Source organism: Cetorhinus maximus, chromosome 26 (genome assembly GCF_964194155.1).
Source record: "Cetorhinus maximus chromosome 26, sCetMax3.hap1.1, whole genome shotgun sequence".
In the NCBI taxonomy this organism is placed as follows: domain Eukaryota; kingdom Metazoa; phylum Chordata; class Chondrichthyes; order Lamniformes; family Cetorhinidae; genus Cetorhinus; species Cetorhinus maximus.
Window position 1 is genome coordinate 14,371,516 of NC_135904.1, and position 19,975 is coordinate 14,391,490.

Below are 19,975 nucleotides of genomic sequence, written 5' to 3' on the forward strand. Positions count from 1 at the left end.
CTTTAATCTCTGTACTAGTGTCCAATATTCACCCAAGGAAGAGGCCAGATCATCAGAATAGGTGGATGGAAGAACATTACGAACACCCTCTCTCTTGCAGATACTGAAGGACCTGCAACTTGGTTCAGTTTTTACAAAGAGTGATTCCCTAACTTTCTTTAATATTCTCCAGAGAGCATCTACATTATTAAAAAAAAAGAAATTGTAATCGGTTTGAATGCAGCACCGAGCGGAATCCTTGGTCAGTCTCTTTGGGTTGTTTGCATTCTCCGTTTGGCCTGTAAAGAGGGACTTTGCTGAATGTCACTTGCGCTGTCACAGTCTGTCTCTAACTGCTAGCACATCAATAGCTAAATATATCGCGGCCACACTCCCAAACCCTGGGTGAGAGACCGAGGAAGAGAGTGAGGCTAAGAGGGAGAAAGTGAAGGGGCTAAAGAACACAGAGCAAATAACCATCCCACAGTACAGATTCCTGAACAGGTATGATTGCTGAGTTGTCTCTATTGCTGTGTGAATGAAACAATATTTCAATCACTGAAAGACCAGTCTATGTACAGAGCTACATTTCACATGAACTGCAGGCTGATTGCAAATGGAACCTAAATATGTACCGTAATATTGAGTGTATAAATATGTACCGTAATATCGAGTATATAACACTGCATTGATTTTTAGACCTTGGAGATCAATTTGTATTTCCAGATTTTATTTCTTTATCCGTAAGGAACTTATTCTTTAAAAAAGAGGCTCTGTATATTCTTCCTGCTCATGAATTATTTTAAGTTGAGAAGCTCAGGGCATGGGCACACAATGTGACTCATTCAGTGTAGGACAGGATCTGTACTAATTAATGTGGCTTTACATTTTGGTTCTAATTGCCTGTAATTTGCAGGAGGAAATGTCAATCCAAGAGGGCTGAGAAATTCACAGCTTTGAGATCCTGGTGAAGAGTTCATCAAGAGTAGATGACAGCGCATTAGTTTAATGTGTGTGAAGCTTAGAAAGGACTAAAGAGAAGAGTCATATATCAGCAGCAGAACGGTTGTGAGGGACTAAGAGATTGGAAAGTTGATGCATAGACGAGGGTGAAGGGAATGGAATAGTGGGGTGGGGATGGGGGTGGGGGCAGGAGGAAGAGGAGGAGGATCATAAAAGAGTACAAGCACCAGCAGTGACCCATTGGGTCAAATGGTCTGTTTGTGCTGTAAATACGATGGGATTCTGGGTGGGAGAAGGATCACATATCAAACATGAAACCATCAGATTTAGCTCTAGATATATAAATTCAATAGCAATAATCAGGAAAATTCATAAAATCAAAAGCAATATAATATGAGGTTGTGTGGTCATTAGGTTATTTTTAATTGAAACACCATCCACAGAGTGACTTATTCACTAACGTGACTTCTACACAGGATCATACAGTAAATGTACAAACATACAAAATAGAAGGAATAGGCCATTCGGCCCCTCAAGCCTGCTCCACCATTCAATAAGATCATGGCTGATCTGTTTGTGTTTCAAGTTATATTTTCCCATCTACCCCAGGTAACCTTTGATTCCCTTGCCTAACAAGAATCTGTTTATCTCTGTCTTAAAAATATTCAATGACCCCATTTCCACTGCCCTCTGAGACAGAGAGTTCCAAACTCGCACAATCCTCAGAAAACATTTCTCCTCATCTCTGCCCTAAAAGGGTGACCCCTAATTTTAAAACAATGCCCCCTAGTTCTGGACTCACCCGCAAGAGGAAACATCCTTTCTACATCCACCTTGTCAAGGCCGTTCAGGATTTTATATACTCCAATCAAATCACCCCTCACTCTTCTAAACTCCAGTGGAAACAAGCAAATATTATAAATCACATTTATTAAAATATATAATGTCCTGCCTAATGAGCTTAATGCTGACTCAGTGTAGTTGTGTCCCTGTTCCCAATCCATGTGCCAAAGAACGCTTGACCCTTGACCCCAACCTGTCCCTAAAAATCCAAATAGCTTCATCCCATCTTCATAGATCTGATTTGCTGCTTAAATTCTGAGGCCATTCTGAGCATTGCTGCTTCATTGCAAACAGAGAGAGTTAGAGACAGATGGAAGAACAGAGTGAAACATGTGGAGATAGAGAGAGAAAGAGACACAAAGAAACAGAGGGACGGAGGTAAAGAGAGAGGGAGTGTGGGACAGAGAGTGATAGACAGACAAACTGAGTCAAGGAGAGAGACAGAAACAGAAGGAGGGAGAGAATAAGACAGAGACACAGGGAGAGAAAAACAGAGGGAGATGGAGAGGGGGAGAGAGACCGAAAAATAGACTGAGTCATAGAGGCAGAAAGAAAAGGTGAAAGGGGAAAGGTTTAGGGGGAACTTCTTCACTCAGAGAGTGGTGCGAGTGTGGAACGAACTACCATCTGACGTGGTAAATGCAGGCTCACTCTTAAGTTTTAAGAATAAATTAGATAGATACATGGATGGGAGAGGTCTGGAGGGTTATGGACTAGGTGCAGGTCAATGGGACTAGCGGAATAATATTTCGGCACAGACTAGAAGGGCCGAATGGCCTGTTTTCTGTGCTGTAGTGTTCTATGGTTCTAGAGAGGGAGACAGAGACATACAAAGAGTGAGTGAGGCAGAGATAGAGAGAAAATAGACAGACTGGGTCAGAGAAAGGCAGGGGGAGAAAGACAGCTACAGCTTGATGTCAAATCCTCACAACAGATTAGAGTATTTAAATTAATTGGAGACAAAATAGATCAGAGGTAAAGTTAATGATTCATTCAGTATAGATTTTTGGAATTGGTGTTTAGTGCTGAGTTTCACATGGGTTGTATTCACTACCAGGCAAAGCTGTACACCTGGGGCGATCATTTGAAAACATTCTTTTTTTGCAGTTTGGGTTCTGTTTGTGAATTCGGGTCTGTTTAAAATGGGGCTGGGGGTAATTGGTGCAGCTTGTAGCTTATTGAGGTGTTTGTGAGAGACTGTTAGTGAAGTTGGAACAGTTAGAGTGCGAGTGTTCACCACGACCCTGTCACCACCACCTGTCACAAACTTCTCAACATTGATATTCAGAAGCAACTGAAGCCAAATATAGAACAGATACCTCCTGAAACCTGAATACACATGCGTGGGGGAGAGATAGAAAGAGAGAGAGAGAGAGAAAAAAGAGTGAGGTTAACTGTCTAAATGAAATTAGATTTTTAAAATCAATGCATCAAAAACATATTTGAACGCACAGTGAACATTCACACACAGACCTCACATACACCTCCCACACTCGCTCTTACTCTCAAACTCACGCTCACACACTCTCACTCACTCACACATACTTGCTCACAATCACTCACACACAAACTCACTCACTCACTCACTCAAATGCCTATTATTGAACAGGATACAAAGAACAGCAAAGAATGACAAAAACATTAATGAGGGGAAAAATTAAGAGTATGAGAGAAAGCTAGCTAGAAATATAAAAGATGGATAGTAAGAGTTTCTATAGATATTTAAATAAGAAAGGAGTTAACAAAGTGAGTGTTGGTCCTAGAGAAGGTGAGTCTGGGGAATTAATGGAAAGTAAGTACATGGCGGATGAATTGAACAGGTGTCTTGCATTGATTTTCACTGTAGAGGATATGAGTAACATCCCTGGAATAGCTGTAAGTCAGGAAATGGAAGGGAGGGAGGGAGGAACTCGGGATAATTACAATCACCAGAGAAGTGGTATTGAGCAAATTGTTGGAGCTGCGGGCCGACAAATCCCTGGGTCCAGATGGACTTCATCGCTGGGCCTTGAAAGAAGTCACTAGTGAGATAGTTGATAAAAGCAAAATACTGGATACGTTGGTTTTAATTTTCCAAAATTCACTAGTTTCAGGGAAGGTTCCATTTGACTGAAAAATAGCAAATGTAACTCCTTTCTTCAAAAACTGCGGGAATCAGAAAGCAGGAAACCAAAGGCCAGTTAGCTTAACATCTGTCACAGGGAACATGTTAGAAGTTATTATTAAAGATGGTATAACAGAGCAGTTAGAAAACTTTAAGACAATCAGGCAGATTGTCTGGACTAGTGAAAGGGAAATCATATTTAACCAATTTATTGGAGTTCTTTGAAGGAGTAACTTGTGTTGTGGAGAAAGGGGAACCAGTGGATGTGCTGTACTGATATTTCCAGAAGGCATTTGATAAGGTGTCACATCAAAGGTTATTGCAGAAAATAAAAGCTTGTGGCATAGGGGGTAACATATTGGTATTGATAGAAGATTGGCTGGCTAACAGGAAGCAGAGTTAGGCATAAATGGGTCTTTTTCTGGTTGGCGGGATGTAATGAGGGTGTGCTGCAGGGATCAGTGCTGGGACCTCAACCTTTTACAATTTACATAAATTGGATGAAGGGACAGAAGGAATGATTGTTAAATTTACTGACAACACAAAGATAGATAGGAAAGTAAATTGTGAAGGGGACATAAGGAGACATAGATAGGTTAAGTGAGTGGGCAAAGATATGGCAAATGGAATATAATGTGGGCAAATGGGAAATTGTCCATTTTGGCAGGAAGAATAAAACAGAAGCTTTTTATCTAAATGGTGAGAGATTGCAGAGCTCTGAGGTTCAGAGGGATCTGGGTGTCCTAGTGCATGAATCACAAAAGGCTAATATGTAGGTACAGCAAGTAATTAGGAAAGCTAATAGAATGTTATCATTTATTGTGAGGGGAATTCATTACAAAAATAGGGAGGTTATGTTTCAGTTGTACAGGGCACTGGCGAGACCACATCTGGAGTATTGTGTACAGTATTGGTCACCTTATTTAAGGAAAGATGCAAATGCATTGGAAGCAGTTTAGAGAAGGTTTACCAGACTAATACCAGGAATGGGCGGGTTGTCTTATGAGGAAAAGTTGGACAGACTAGGTTTGTACCCACTGGAGTTTAGAAGAGTAAGAGGCGATTTGATTGAAACATATAAGATCCTGAGGGGTCTTGGCAAGGTGGATGTGGAGAGGATGTTTCCTCTTGTGGGAGAATCTAGAACTAGGGGGTCACTGTTTAAAAATAAGGGGTCTCCCATTTAAGACAGAGATGAGGCAAAAAAAAATTTCCCTCAGAGGGTTGAGAGTCTTTAGAACTCTCTTCTTGAGAAAGCAGTGGAAGTAGGGTCTTTGAATATTTTTAAGGCAGATTTTTAAGGCAATCTAGAACAAAAACAAAAATACCTGGAAAAACTCAGCAGGTCTGACAGCATCTGCGGAGAGGGATACTGTTGACGTTTCGAGTCAGTATGACTCTTCATCAGAACTAAGAAATATAGAAATGAGGTGAAACATAAGCTGGTAGAGGGGGTGGGACAGGCAGAGCTCGATAGAGGGCCAGCGATAGGTGGAGGCCAAGAAGAGACTGCCAAAGATGTCATAGACAAAAGGACAAAGGGGTGTTGACGGTGGTGATATTATCTAAAGGATGTGCTAATGGGGACATTAAGGGAAGCAAGCTAGTGGCAGATGGCCCTAGTGGGGGTGGGGTGGGGGGAAGGGATCGAAATGGGCTAAAAGGTGGAGATGAAACAATAGATTGAAATAAATTTAAAAATAGGTGGGAAAAGAAAAATATATTTGTAAAAAAATGATAAATATTGGAAAAAGGGGGGTCGGAAAGGGGGTGGGGATGGAGGAGAGAGTTCACGATCTGAAATTGCTGAACTCAATATTAAGTCCGGAAGACTGTAAAGTGCCTAGTCGGAAGATGAGGTGCTGTTCCTCCAGTTTATCCAGATCTTATAAAATGTTGGAGCAGGCTCGAGGGGCCGAGTGGCCAACTGCTGCTCCTAATTCATATGTTTGTAGGCTCTGATCTGTAGGAAAATAACTTTAGTTACCAAATGCTTGGGTTAATCTGTCCAGCGGCTGGCTGGGGCTGGAGTTACTGGTGTTATTTAAAATGCAGACAAATATGTTCACGGGGAAGCAATTCTTCATCTGTTTTTATTTGTTGGGTTTTGGCAGGTTTGAGTGGATTGAACCCAGTCACTGAGTTCATGAAGGAACCGCAGCTTCTTACACACTCAGACAATTTGGCTCAAACGGACCGTCTGAGCCAAGAGGAGCCGCTTCCTGAAGATCCCCGAAAGGCCGAGGATGCTCCGGGTGAAGGGATTCCGGCCTCCGAGGCAGCGGGACCGCTCGGCAGTGAGGAAGCTGCCGGCTTTCACTTCTACCACGCTGACCTGTACGAACCCGGGCAGCGGCTGGAGGTTTTCGCCGACAAACCCGAGGTGCCCGGAGCATCAGGTCCGGGCGTCCACGCTCGGTCCGGGAGCTCCCCCACCCAGGTCTCCGCCCGGAGCCCCGTCGACCTGGAATTTCCAACGGAAGAGTTTGCAACCGGTGGGAATTTGATGGATTTTTCCAGCTTCTTCACAGGAAGTGAATTTGATCCCTTCCAGCAGGTTGTAGATTGTTCGGAGAGTGCCAGTCTATACAACGATCCACTCTTGAGTCCCGTGTCGGACAGAACGGAAGAATGTGAGGCAGCTGGGGCCGGATGTCACGTTTCAGAGGTTGGCGGAGGTCCTGCTGCATTGTCGACTGTGGAGATTTCCAGAGAGACTGGCTATGAAGTGGACAGCTGGGAGATCTCTGACGACTCAACTCCTGATGTTTATTGCCAGTCCTGCAAAACCCCAATTCCTGCTTTTGAGAAGCTGTTTGGGTCCCACAAACACCACCGAGTGGCCCCGCTCCCATTGGCTGTGGAGGCTACTAAGGTATGGAGAGAAAACCAATTTTACACCTCACTGGGAAAAACTAAATCGGACCCTACATAACTTGGTATGTTTAAAACCGATGGAGGGAGTGAATGTTTGTGGATGGGGTGCCAATCGAGCGGGGCTGCTTTGTCCTGGATGGTGTCGAGCTTATTGAGTGTTGTGGGAGCTGCACTCATCCAGGCAATTGGGGAGTGTTTCATCACACTCCTGACTTGTGCCTTGTAGATGGTGGACAGGCTTTGGGGAGTCAGGAGGTGAGTTACTCGCTGCAGGATTCCCAGCCTCTGACCTGCTCTCGTAGCCACAGTGTTTATATGGCTAGTCCAGTTCAGATTCTGGTCAATGGTAACCCCCAGGATGTTGATAATGGGGGATTCCGTGGGGGTCCAGTTCAGTTTCTGCTCAGTGGGGGTAACTCCCAGGATGCCTCTGACTGATGTATCCATTTGCAGCTCAGTAATAAAAACAAAATGATCCTCACTCCATCCCTGGTCCATCCCGAGTCAATCTCTGCTTTCAGTTCTGAGCAACATATTTTTTAGGAAGGATGCGAAGGCTTTGGAATGAACACAAAAGATTTACTCGAATGGTCCCAGGGATAAGGGGATACAGTTATGGATAGATTGGAGAAGCTGGAATTGTTCTCCATTAAGCAGAGAAAGCTAAGTGAGAATTTGATCAAGGTGTTTAACATCATGCAGGGTTTCGATCGAGTAAATAAAGAGAAGCTGTTCAGTAGCTGACAAGATGGTAACCAGAGGATTTCAGGTAATTGGCAAAAGGTGCAACGAGGACATTTTTTGACAGAAGAGTGGATGGGTTTAGAAGGCCCTGCCTGATACTACAGTGGATACAGATTCAATCATAACCTTCAGGAGGGAAATGGATAAATAATTGAAGGAGAAAAGAATTGCAGGGTTATGGGGGAAGATTGTCAGTGTCAGCACAGACTCGATGGGCTGAATGGCCTCCTCTATGCTGTATTATTCCGCAACTCTATGAACAATGTGTAATAAGTTCTGTGTCTAACTCACTTCAGTTTCACATCTCATTTCTCAGCTTGAATGTCAGAACAATTTGAAAAAACTGGAGCAGCAACTGATTGAGATGGACACATTCGTTAGTCATCTGGAAGAAATCTCTGTCACTGTCGAAGTAAGAGTTTCATGTGTTCAGTTTTTGGTGAAACGTCATCTCTTGCTTCATCTTGAAGGATTGTGCTCTGAGGGAGCTGTAAGGTGCCAACACCCTCCCTTTAAGACTTGCGCCTGGAGGTAAGGAGGCTCTGAGTTTTGATGAGATGTTAAAACGAGGCCTCGTCTGCCTTCTCGGGTGGAGGTAAAAGATCCCACAGGATCACTCAAAGAAGATTATGGGAGTTCTTCCTGGAATCATGGCCTATACATATCCCTTAATCAAGATCACTAAAAAGAACAGATTACCTGGTCATTATGTCTTTGTTGCTTGTGGGATCTTGCTGTGCGCAAATGATCTCTCACCTCTCCCACATTGTGGCAGGGACTACATTTCCAAAAATACTTTATTGGCTGTTAAAAAATGAACCGCCCTGAAGTTGTGAAAGGCACTATATAAATGCAAACCTTTCTTTCCTTTTTTAATAACACTGGATCATCCTAAACTAACTCCCAATGCAGCAGAGTAATACCAGGGCTCGACAGGTTAAGTTACAAGAACAAAACTTGTTGGTATTTCCTCGAGTTTAAAAGGTTGAGGGATAATCCGATTGAGGTGTTTAAAATAATAAAATGGTTTAGGCCCAGAGAAACTAGATCCTTGGCTGTGCGAATCAGAACAATCTTAAATCAGAAGTCAAACCAGGAAGCTGGACAATGGAATCTGGGACTGTCTCCTCCAAGTGGCTGTGGATTTGGGAGATAATTGGAACTTTCAAGCCTGAGATAGGCCAACATTTGTTTGCAAGAATAGTGAGGAAAACGCAAGAAATAGGAAAAGGATATGACCCCTCGCTCCATTCACTAAGATCATGGTGAACATCTACACCAACATCTACACCAACTCCACTTTCTTGTTTTATCCTCATTTCCCTACCTGCCCAAAAACCTACCAACCTCGGTCTTGAATGGACTCAGTGACTGAGCATCCATGGCCCCCTACAGTAGAGAATTCCAAAGATTCACAACCTTCCGAGCGAGGAAATTTCTCCTCATATCAGACCTAAATGGAAAACCCCTTATTCTGAAACTACGTCCCCTAGTTCTAGTCTCTCCAGTCGGGAGAAACAGTCTCTCAGCATCGACCCTGTCAGAACCAAAATGCTGCAGATGTTGGAAATCTGAAATAAAGTGGAAAATGCTAGAAATACTCAGCAGGTCAGGGAGCATCCGTGGAGAGAGAAACAGAGGTAATGTTTATGTCGATGACCATTCATCAGAACCCAGCTGAGAGTTATATATATCCCATTCTACTTAATGTCTCTCTCATTTCCAGGAATCAATCTAAAAGGCAGGTAAATGGAGTTAAGATACAGATCAGCAAATTGCAGAATAGACTTGAGGGATTGAGTGGCCTCCTCCTGTCCCCATGTTCCTCTGACCCCTGGGCTCTCCTCAGGAAGCTGTCAGTGTTACTTGTAGGTACAAGGTTTACTCTAAGACCATGTTTTATGGGTGTACAAGCTCCTGTTTGGAAGCCCTGACCCTCTCTGGGGCAAACAGTAGTTCCATAGGCACTGGCTGCCCCTCAATATCACACCCGCGTGATCATCCATCAGGTGTGAAAGTGATTTTTAGCAGCCTATCTGACCACATGGGCAGCATTAAAACCAAGTCCAATTGTCTTTAACTGACCTTCCCACAGGAACCACTGGATAGTTGTTCTGATCCTGAACAGACTCCCAAGTTTTTGGTACGATCCAGTTAGGGATCAATAAAGTTTCGTTCAAAGTAGACAAAATTTGATATTTAAGACACTTGCTAAGAGAATAAAGCCTCAAGATTCCACCAGCTTTGAACAGACAAAAATAAACTTGATTATACAAGGTCAGAAAGATAAAACAATTTACAATATCAGTCTTATATTAACCCTGAATGTTAGGGTATGAGGTACATGTGAATTAACAGACAAACTGTGGTTGAACACACCACATTATACAATAAATAGCAAATGTGACCAAGACAGATCCCATGGATTTCTCAGCAACCCACCCAGACATCAGTGAACACAGTGAGTCAACCAATCTTGGTAAAACTCTATCTCCCTCGCAAAGGACGCCAAACTTTTCACTTTCAAAACTCAAATCTCTGAATTCTCTGAGCCACTTCACCTCGGACTGTCTCAAAGACTGCACACCTCCCAGGGTTTCAATCTCCTGAGATTCCGTTCCCCTGGATTTTAGAGTCTGCACCCCAGCCTCTCCTTACTGGTGCAATTTCAGCTCTTTACCAGCCAGCTAGCTTCACTGGGCTGACACCAAGCTCCAATCTCCCCAACCACACCAAGTTATAAATATCTCCCAACGTTTCTTCTGAGCCCCAACCCTTTCCAGCACGGAGCCAGTGACATTCTGCCACCCCCCCCACCTCCCCAGGCCTTTTCCCCTGCTGCAGAACACTCACTGCCCCAGCAAACACACAGATAAACTGAAACCCAGGACCTTCTTCAGCTCCACCCATCTCCAGGATGAAGGAGCCTTCCAGGGCTCCCTGAATGCTTTTAAACTAATTGCAGTTCTGACTCCCAAAACAAAACAACTCTCTGGGCTGCATTTCTTTGCAAGCAGTGTTGACATCTTATTTCTAACTCTCCAGCTAAGTAAGCCCACCTGCTGTTTCTAGCTGTTAACCCCTTAGGTCAACATGGTCCCAGCTTTTCAAGTGTAATAAACTTAAAGCTGCTTTAGTTGCATTTACCCTATTTTCTACAGTTAAACTTCAATCTTCCCAGAACTAAAAATTAACTCTAAAATATTAACATGAACCATGAACTAGAAATTTATAACATAGTAACCAGGAAGTGCGAATCCCGGTTGCTTTCCCCACTGTCTCGGTCTGAGTTGGAGGTCTTGTGGCGCAGTGGGTAGAGTCCCTGCCACAGAGCCAGAAGCTCTGGGTTCAAGTCCCACTCTAGGAATTGATGATCAAGGAAGGTGGGTTCATAACGTAGCCAAACAGGGTGAGTATCAGCTTGTAAATCCTTCCAGCACACACCAATGGCAGGTGATAAGAGCAGAGAGATCCCTGGTCTGTGATGGAAAGAAATTAGAGCTTCTACCATCACTATCCATAGCTCCAGGTTACAACATGCTTGGAAAAGTGTGTGTTGCCATAACAGTTTGGACTCCCTGATTGAACTGTTACACACCACCGGGTCGCTGGCGCTATAGAGCTGCCCCTGGTGTGGGGTAAAGCCTAGGGCTGTCGATCTGTGTGCCAAGCTCTACACTGAGACTTAAACAGCAAATTATTTTTGGACCAACAGGAGAACATCGGTAAACAGGAACATTACTTGGAGCTGCAGTACGATGATTTGATGCAGTTTCTGGTGGAACGTCATGAAGACAGGAGCCAGGAGCTGGAGGAGGAGAAGAGCCGGAAGCTGGAGGAGTTGTATGGGAAGCTGGTGAGCTGTGGGCAGAGCGCTGACCTGTATAAAGAGCTACTCGAATCCACCGAGGAACTGTTCAAGACTGAAGACAAGCAAATCTTTCTGAAGGTAAGCACCCAGGCTGTGCCCGACATTCCTGCAAAGCTGGTGAGATGATTGCAGATTCTCACTCTGGGATTTTCACTCTCTCAAAGAAATCCCTGGGCTCGGTTAAGTTTGGGGTGTTCAGGGTGATGTCTCAATGCTGTGTTAGGCATGGGGAGGATTGAATAAATGCATTGATTGATTGCTTGATGTAGTTCCTGTTTGAAAGATAATTCAGCTGCTTTTCGGTAAGAGTCTGACATTTTTGCAGCCGACTGAATCATTTTGTTTCTTTTTCTACAACTACAGAATGGACAAACAGCACTGGCCAGGTAACACTGGCATGTCTCACCGCGTCTCCGGTAACACTGGCATGTCTCACCGCGTCTCCGGTAACACTGGCATGTCTCACCGCGTCTCCGGTAACACTGGCATGTCTCACCGCGTCTCCGGTAACACTGGCATGTCTCACCGCGTCTCCGGTAACACTGGCATGTCTCACCGCGTCTCCGGGAGCGCTGGCATGTCTCACCGCGTCTCCGGGAACGCTGGCATGTCTCACCGCGTCTCCGGGAACACTGGCATGTCTCACCGCGTCTCCGGGAATGCTGGCATGTCTCACCGCGTCTCCGGGAACGCTGGCATGTCTCACCGCGTCTCCGGTAACGCTGGCATGTCTCACCGCGTCTCCGGTAACACTGGCATGTCTCACCGCGTCTCCGGGAGCGCTGGCATGTCTCACCGCGTCTCCGGGAATGCTGGCATGTCTCACCGCGTCTCCGGGAGCGCTGGCATGTCTCACCGTGTCTCCGGGAACGCTGGCATGTCTCACCGCGTCTCCGGGAGCGCTGGCATGTCTCACCGCGTCTCCGGGAACGCTGGCATGTCTCACCGCGTCTCCGGGAACGCTGGCATGTCTCACCGCGTCTCCGGGAACGCTGGCATGTCTCACCGCGTCTCCGGGAACGCTGGCATGTCTCACCGCGTCTCCGGTAACGCTGGCATGTCTCACCGCGTCTCCGGGAACACTGGCATGTCTCACCGCGTCTCCGGTAACACTGGCATGTCTCACCGCGTCTCCGGTAACACTGGCATGTCTCACCGCGTCTCCGGGAACACTGGCATGTCTCACCGCGTCTCCGGGAACACTGGCATGTCTCACCGCGTCTCCGGGAACGCTGGCATGTCTCACCGCGTCTCCGGGAACGCTGGCATGTCTCACCGCGTCTCCGGGAGCGCTGGCATGTCTCACCGCGTCTCCGGGAGCGCTGGCATGTCTCACCGCGTCTCCGGGAACACTGGCATGTCTCACCGCGTCTCCGGGAACACTGGCATGTCTCACCGCGTCTCCGGGAGCGCTGGCATGTCTCACCGCGTCTCCGGGAACGCTGGCATGTCTCACCGCGTCTCCGGGAACGCTGGCATGTCTCACCGCGTCTCCGGTAACACTGGCATGTCTCACCGCGTCTCCGGTAACACTGGCATGTCTCACCGCGTCTCCGGGAACACTGGCATGTCTCACCGCGTCTCCGGGAACGCTGGCATGTCTCACCGCGTCTCCGGGAGCGCTGGCATGTCTCACCGCGTCTCCGGGAACACTGGCATGTCTCACCGCGTCTCCGGGAACGCTGGCATGTCTCACCGCGTCTCCGGTAACACTGGCATGTCTCACCGCGTCTCCGGGAACACTGGCATGTCTCACCGCGTCTCCGGTAACACTGGCATGTCTCACCGCGTCTCCGGGAACACTGGCATGTCTCACCGCGTCTCTAGTATTACTGGAACAAAATCAAAAATTGTTGGAAAAACTCAGCAGGTCTGACAGAATCTGTAGAGAGAAAGACAAAGTTAACGTTTCAAGTCCCTATGACTCTTCTTCAGAACTGAAGTTTTGAGAGATGATTGACCAGTTCTGAAGAAGAGTCATACGGACTTGAAACGTTAACTTTGTCTTTCTCTCCACAGATGCTGTCAGACCTGCTGAGTTTTTCCAGCAATTTTTGATTTTGTTTCCGATTTCCAGCATCCGCAGTATTTTGCTTTTTTCTAGTATTATTGGTATGGCTCACTGTGGGACCCATCTCTCAGCTATCAAGTTAACTAATAAAAGTTCAGAGTTAAAGGTAATCCTTGAGTCTGGTGGGGAATGTGGCTCCCCATTAGTGGGATCTCTGCTCACTCACCTCACACTGGAACATACCGATGGTTTGGTATGTACATTATCCCTGATGTCGCCTCTTGTATTTTATTTTGTGGTGATTGAGGGATGCTCATGAGCTGGGATATTAACCATATTCCCACTTCTTACATTCCAGTTCAAGTGAGCGTAAACCCAGTCATAACCGGCAGTAAGGGTACAGACTCACTGTGAAAATTAGCAAGGTGAGAACTGGACAAGGTACAGCAGGCACTGCAATGTTGACACTAGGATTAAGAGCTTTAGGGTTTGAAATTGCTCCCTTAATGAGAGCGAGTGATGGTGATATTTCTGTCACTAATAATGCTCCTTTCAAGTCACACTCTCCTTCCATTTTGTTAATGCAAAACAGGAATTCTCACGTCTTCCATTCAAAGGACAATTCAGCCCCACAGAAGGGGCAGTGCACACCAAGGATTAACCCATTGGAAATGCTCAGAATTGATACTGGATGAAAATAAAAGTAGAAACTTCTATTCCTCAATATCTCAATTGATGAAGACAAAGGACAAAAATTCTAATCAATGCACTTCATGTCCTTCGTGGTGGCAGAGGTCACAGGTTTGGAAGGTGCTGCCAAAGGAGCCTTGGTGAATTCCTGCTGTGCATCTTGTAGATGGTACACACTGCTGTTACTGTGCATCGGTGGTGGAGGGAGTGAATGTTTGTGGATGGGGTGCCAATCAAGTGGGATGCTTTGTCCTGGATGGTGTCGAGCACTGGTGTCGAGTGTTGTTGGAGCTGCACTCATCCAGGCAAGTGGGGAGTATTCCATCACACTCCTGACTTGTGCCCTGTAGATGGGGACAGGCTTTAGGGAGTCAGGAAGTGGGTTACTCACCACAGGATTCCTAGCCTCTGATCTGCTCTTGTAGCCACAGTATTTGTACGCTGGACCAGTCAATGGTCAATGGTAACACCCTGGATGTTGCCAGTGAGAGATTCAGCAATGGTAATGCCATTGAATGTCAAGGGGCGATAGTTAATTTCTCTCTTGTTGGAGATGGTAATTGCCTGGCACTTGTGTGGCGCGAATGTTATTTGCCACTTGTTAGCCCAAGCCTGGGCACTTTTCAGGAGGCGGTCACACCCCTTAACATAGAGTCTTCTGAGTTAGTCAGAGGTCAGGGACAGGAGGGTGTGACTGCCAGTGAGGCAGGTAAGGGGACCCAGGAGTGCAGTAGCCTTGGCTCTTGAAATTGTCCAACAAGCTTGAGTATTTCTCTCAGCTTGTTTGAATGAGAGTGGGGGCTGCTGGGAGGATGAGCAAACTGGCCATGGTGCCATGGTACAGGGAGCCATTCAAGTGGGGGGAGTTATAAGGAATGTTGTGGTAGTAGGGGACAGTATAGTCAAGGGGATTGACACCATCCTCTGCAGCAAAGAGATGGCCCGGTGCCAGGGTTCAGGACATCTGCTCGGGGTTGGAGAGGAACTTGCAGTGGGAGGGGGAGGACCCAGTTATCATGGTCCATTTAGGTATCAATGACATAGGCAGGACAAAGAAGAAGGTTCTGCATAGTCAGTATGAGGACCTAGGCACCAAATTAGAAAGCAGAACCTCAAAGGGCATAATCTCTGGATTATTACCTGAGCCACTTGCAAATTTGCATGGGACAAATCAGATTAGGGAGATGAATGTGTGGCTCAAAGACTGGTGTGGGAGAAGTGGGTTTTGGTTTGTGGGGCACTGGCGCCAGTATTGGGGAAAGTGGGATCTGTACTGTTGGGACGGTCTATACCCGAACTGTGCTGGGACTGGTGTTCTTGTGAGCTGCATAACTCGGGAAGTAGAGAGGGTTTTAAACTAAATAGTGGGGACAAGGGATCAAATTTGGGAAGATGTGGTAAACCAAAGAGTAGAGACAAGGCAAAGGAGAAAGGTATTATTCCAGGAAATGAAAAACAGACCGTGACAGGAAGGGATAGAGAATACAAACCAAACAGCAAATCAACAGAACAGACTAGAGATTATAAAAAGAATAAAAGACTCAAACTTAAGGCTCTGTATCTGAATGCATGAAACATTCAAAACAAAACAGGTGAACTGAGAGTGTACATAGAAATAAATAATTATGATTTGATAACCATTACAGAGACATGGCTGCAGGAGGACATGGATTGGGACCTGAATATTGAAGGGTACAGGATATTTAGGAAGGACAGGAAGCGAGGAAAAGGTGGAGGGGTTGCTCTGTTAGTTAATGATGGCATTAACACAGAGAGGGATGACCTAAGTTCAGGAAACCAGGATGTGGAAACGGTTTGGTAGAGATGAGAAATGGTAAAGGCTAGAAGTCACTTGTCAGAGTTGTGTATAGGCCCCTAACAGTGACCTCATGGTAGGATTGAGCATAAAGGAAGAAATAATGGGAGCTTTTCAGAGACACATGGCGATAATCATGGGAGATTTTAATCTACATATGGACTGGAAAAGTCAGATGGGCAAAGGTAGCCTAGATGAGGAGTTCATAGAATGTTTTCGGTCCAGTTTCTTGGAACAGTATGTCTGGAGTCAACCAGAGAGCAGGCTATACTAGGCCTAGTATTGTGCAATGAGATCAGAGTAATTAATGACTCCATAGTGAAGGTGTCCCTAGGTAGCAGCTACCATATGATATGATTGAATTTTACATTCAGTTTGAGGGAGAGAGGAGCGGGCCTGAGACTATGTTTTTAAACTTAGGTAAGGACAATTATGAGGGCATGAAAGCTGTGCTGCCTAAAGTGAATTGGCAAATTAGGTTAAGGGATAGGTCAATAGAGATGCAGTGGCTAATATTTAAGGGGATATTTCTGGATGCATAGAATAGATACATTCCAACGAGTAAGAAAAAGTCCAAGGGACAGACACACCCTCCGTGGTTAACTAGAAAGGTTAAAGATTGTATCAAACTTACAGAGAAAGTGTATAATTGTGCAAAGGTAGGTGGAAGGTCAGAAGATTGGACAGAATATAAGGAACAGCAAAGAATGGATAAAAATTAACGAGGGAAAAATTAGAGTACGAGATAAAAGCTAGCCAGAAATATAAAATCAGATAGCAAGAGTTTCTATAAGTATTTTACAAAGAAACAAGTTAACGAAGTGAGCGTTGATCCTATAGAACGTGAGTCTGGAGAATTGATAATGGAAAACAAGGAAATGGCAGATGAATTGAACAGGTATTTTGCATCAGTTTTCACTATAGAGGATACAAGTAACATCTCAGAGGCAGCTGTAAACCAGGAAATGGAAGGTTGTGAGGAACTCAGGAAAATTACAATCACCAGAGCAGTGGTACTGAATAAATTGTTGGAGCTGCGGGGCTGACAAGTCCCTGGGTCCTGATGGACTTCATCCTAGGGTCTTAAAAGGAGTGGCTAGTGAGATAGTTGATGCATTGGTTTTAATTTTCCAAAACTCCCTAGATTCGGGGAAGGTCCCATTAGATTGGAAGATAGCGAATGTACCTCCTTTATTCAAAAAGGGAAGGAGACAGAAGCGAGAAATTACAGGCCAGTTAGCTTAACATCTGTCATAGGGAAAATGTTAGAAGCTATTATTAAAGAAGCTGTAACAGGGCACTTGGATAAGTTCAAGATCATCAGGCAGAGTCAGCATGGCTTTGTGAAAGGGAAATCATGTTTAACCAACTTATTGGAGCTCTTTGAGGAAGTAACATATGCTGTGGTTAAAGGGGAACTGGTGGACATACTGTACTTAGATTTCCAGAAGGCATTTCATAAAGTGTCACATCAAAGGTTATAGCAGAAAATAAAAGCTCATGATGTAGGGGGTAACATGTTGGCATGGATAGAAGATTGGCTGGCTAACAGGAAGCAGAGAGTAGGCATAAATGGGTCTTTTTCAGGTTGGCAGGATGTAGCGAGTGGTGTGCCACAGGGATCAGTGCTGGGACCTCAACTGTTTACAATTTATTTAAATGACTTGGATGAAGGTATGGAAGGAATGGTTGCTAAATTTGCTGATAACACAAAGATAGGTAGGAAAGCAAGTTATAAAGAGGACATAAGGAGGCTACAAAAAGATATAAATAGGTTAAGTGAGTGGGCAAAGACCTGGCAAATGGAGTATAATGTGGGAAAATGTGAAATTGTCCATTTTGGCAGGAAGAATAAAAGAGAAGCATATTATCTAAATGGTGAGAGATTGCAGAGCTGTGAGATGCAGAGGGATCTGGGTGTCTTAGTGCATGAATCACAAAAGGCTAGTATGCAGGTACAGCAAGTAATTAGGAAAGCTAATAGAATGTTATTGCTTATTGTGAGGGGAATTGAATACAAAAGTAGGGAGGTTATGCTTCAGTTATACAGGGCATTGGTGAGACCACATCTGGAGTATGATGTCAGTATTGGTCACCTTATTTAAGGAAGGATGTAAATGCGTTGGAAGCAGTTCAGAGAAGGTTTACTAGATTAATACCAGGAATGGGTGGGTTGTCTTATGACGAAAGGTTAGACAGACCAGGCTTGTATCCATTGGAGTTTAGAAGAGTAAGAGGAAATTTGATTGAAACATATAAGATCCTGAGGAGTCTTGACAGGGTGGATGTGGAAAGGATGTTTCCTTTTGTGGGAGAATCTAAAACTAAGGGTCACTGTTTAAAAATAAGGGGTCACCCATTTAAAACAGAAATGAGACAAAAATTTTTCACTGAGGGTCGTGAGCGTTTGGAACTCTCTTCCTGAGAAGGTGGCGGAAGCAGAGTCTTTAAGGCAGAGGTGGATAGATTCTTGATAAGCAAGGGGGTGAGAGGTTATCGGAGGGGGGAGGCGGGATACAGATTTGAGGTTACTATCAGGTCAGTCATGATCTTATTAAATGGCGGAGCAGGCTCAAGGGGCCGAATGGCCTCCTGCTCCTTGTTTGTATGTAACTGTGCAGGATTCACGGTCCTGGTTGCTGCTTTGCGAACACTGTTAGAAAGTGTACATATGTAGCTATGGGAGTGCATTTGGATCTAGTTCAGTTAGTCAGGTGGCACTCATTGCCTAGAGCTGTACAAGAGGAAGCTCCACTTGAGTGAGGTACCTGAGGGTCCCTCCCCCCCCACCCCAATGAAGACTGAGTCCCATTAAATGCCCCCATTACCATCAGTCACTCCCCTCTCTCTTCCCCCAAACAGACTGGAAGAGTTTCTCCAAGCGGATTTTAACCCAGAGCTTCCAACAACATCGGAGTTTGAGAAATTTCCGACAGACATGCCCGAGGTGCAGCGATTAATAGACACAGTCAGCAGCCTCCCAGGTAGGTGGGTAGCCACCCTCACACAGTCCGCTTGCTGTCGTGGGCTGAGGAGTTTCCGAGGGGTCCTTGGGGAAGGGGCTCCTGTATCATCTCCCATCAGTTTCAGGGGTCTGTTTCCCTCCTCTCCATGGAAAGTATAGATAAACAATGGAATTCAATGAGATGATGTCACCAGGTTAAATCTACCATGTCGATTAGATTAGATTAATCTACCTAATAGATATCCACCCCCAGGAAGTCATGAGGATTATTTCTGGACTATTGAGACTGACACAGCTCGAGTGGTTCACTGTGCTAGCACAAACTGAACCTCCTGACATACGCAGGGAAAACATCCTTCTCAAAGATGACAGTCCCACCTCTCGATGTCACACCTCACGCCTCCTGCTTAACTGCAAACATCACTAACCACAACCTGGGAACTGACCCGAGCAAAGTCCAGGTTTCAAACTTTCACCGAAAATCTGGACAATCCTCAACTGCTTGGGGACGGGTCAGGGAATCTGTGGCCGTGTGCTCCACAAGTGGAACATGAGGAACCGCTCAAGCTGAGACTGTGGCTGTCCAAGTCAGAGCATCACCCACACACTGAACTTCTGCCCTGAGAGATCCATTCCTAGTGGCATCTCCACCATTCACACTGCATCAGCTGAAGCCATTGAATGGATTGTTAACCTTGATACCGAACTATAACTGCTTCCCCAGGCATATAAAATATATACCAGGTCAATGAGTTACAGTGAGGGTCTCCCCATCGCCGGGTCAATGAGTTACAGTGAGGGTCTCCCCATCACCAGGTCAATGAGTTACAGTGAGGGTCTCCCCATCACCGAGTCAATGAGTTACAGTGAGGGTCTCCCCATCACCGGGTCAATGAGTTACAGTGAGGGTCTCCCCATCACCAGGTTAATGAGTTACAGCGAGGGTCTCCCCATCACCAGGTTAATGAGTTACAGCGAGGGTCTCCCCATCACCAGGTTAAAGAGTTACAGTGAGGGTCTCCCCATCACCAGGTTAAAGAGTTACAGTGAGGGTCTCCCCATCACCAGGTTAATGAGTTACAGTGAGGGTCTCCCCATCACCAGGTTAATGA

At 45.5% G+C, this 19,975-nt stretch overlaps 1 protein-coding gene across 1 annotated transcript in view; it reads left to right on the forward strand.

Moving 5' to 3' along the window:
• Positions 1 to 453: 453 nt before the first annotated feature.
• fsd2 (fibronectin type III and SPRY domain containing 2) overlaps positions 454 to 19,975 on the forward strand; it is a 31,353-nt gene continuing 11,831 nt past the window's right edge. The window contains exons 1-6 of the mRNA XM_078530197.1: positions 454 to 483; positions 6,004 to 6,764; positions 7,827 to 7,922; positions 11,226 to 11,459; positions 11,745 to 11,767; positions 18,761 to 18,882. Of these exons, the coding sequence (XP_078386323.1) occupies positions 6,036 to 6,764; positions 7,827 to 7,922; positions 11,226 to 11,459; positions 11,745 to 11,767; positions 18,761 to 18,882 (1,204 nt within the window). The 5' untranslated portion in view covers positions 454 to 483; positions 6,004 to 6,035. The remainder of the gene's footprint in view (positions 484 to 6,003; positions 6,765 to 7,826; positions 7,923 to 11,225; positions 11,460 to 11,744; positions 11,768 to 18,760; positions 18,883 to 19,975) is intronic.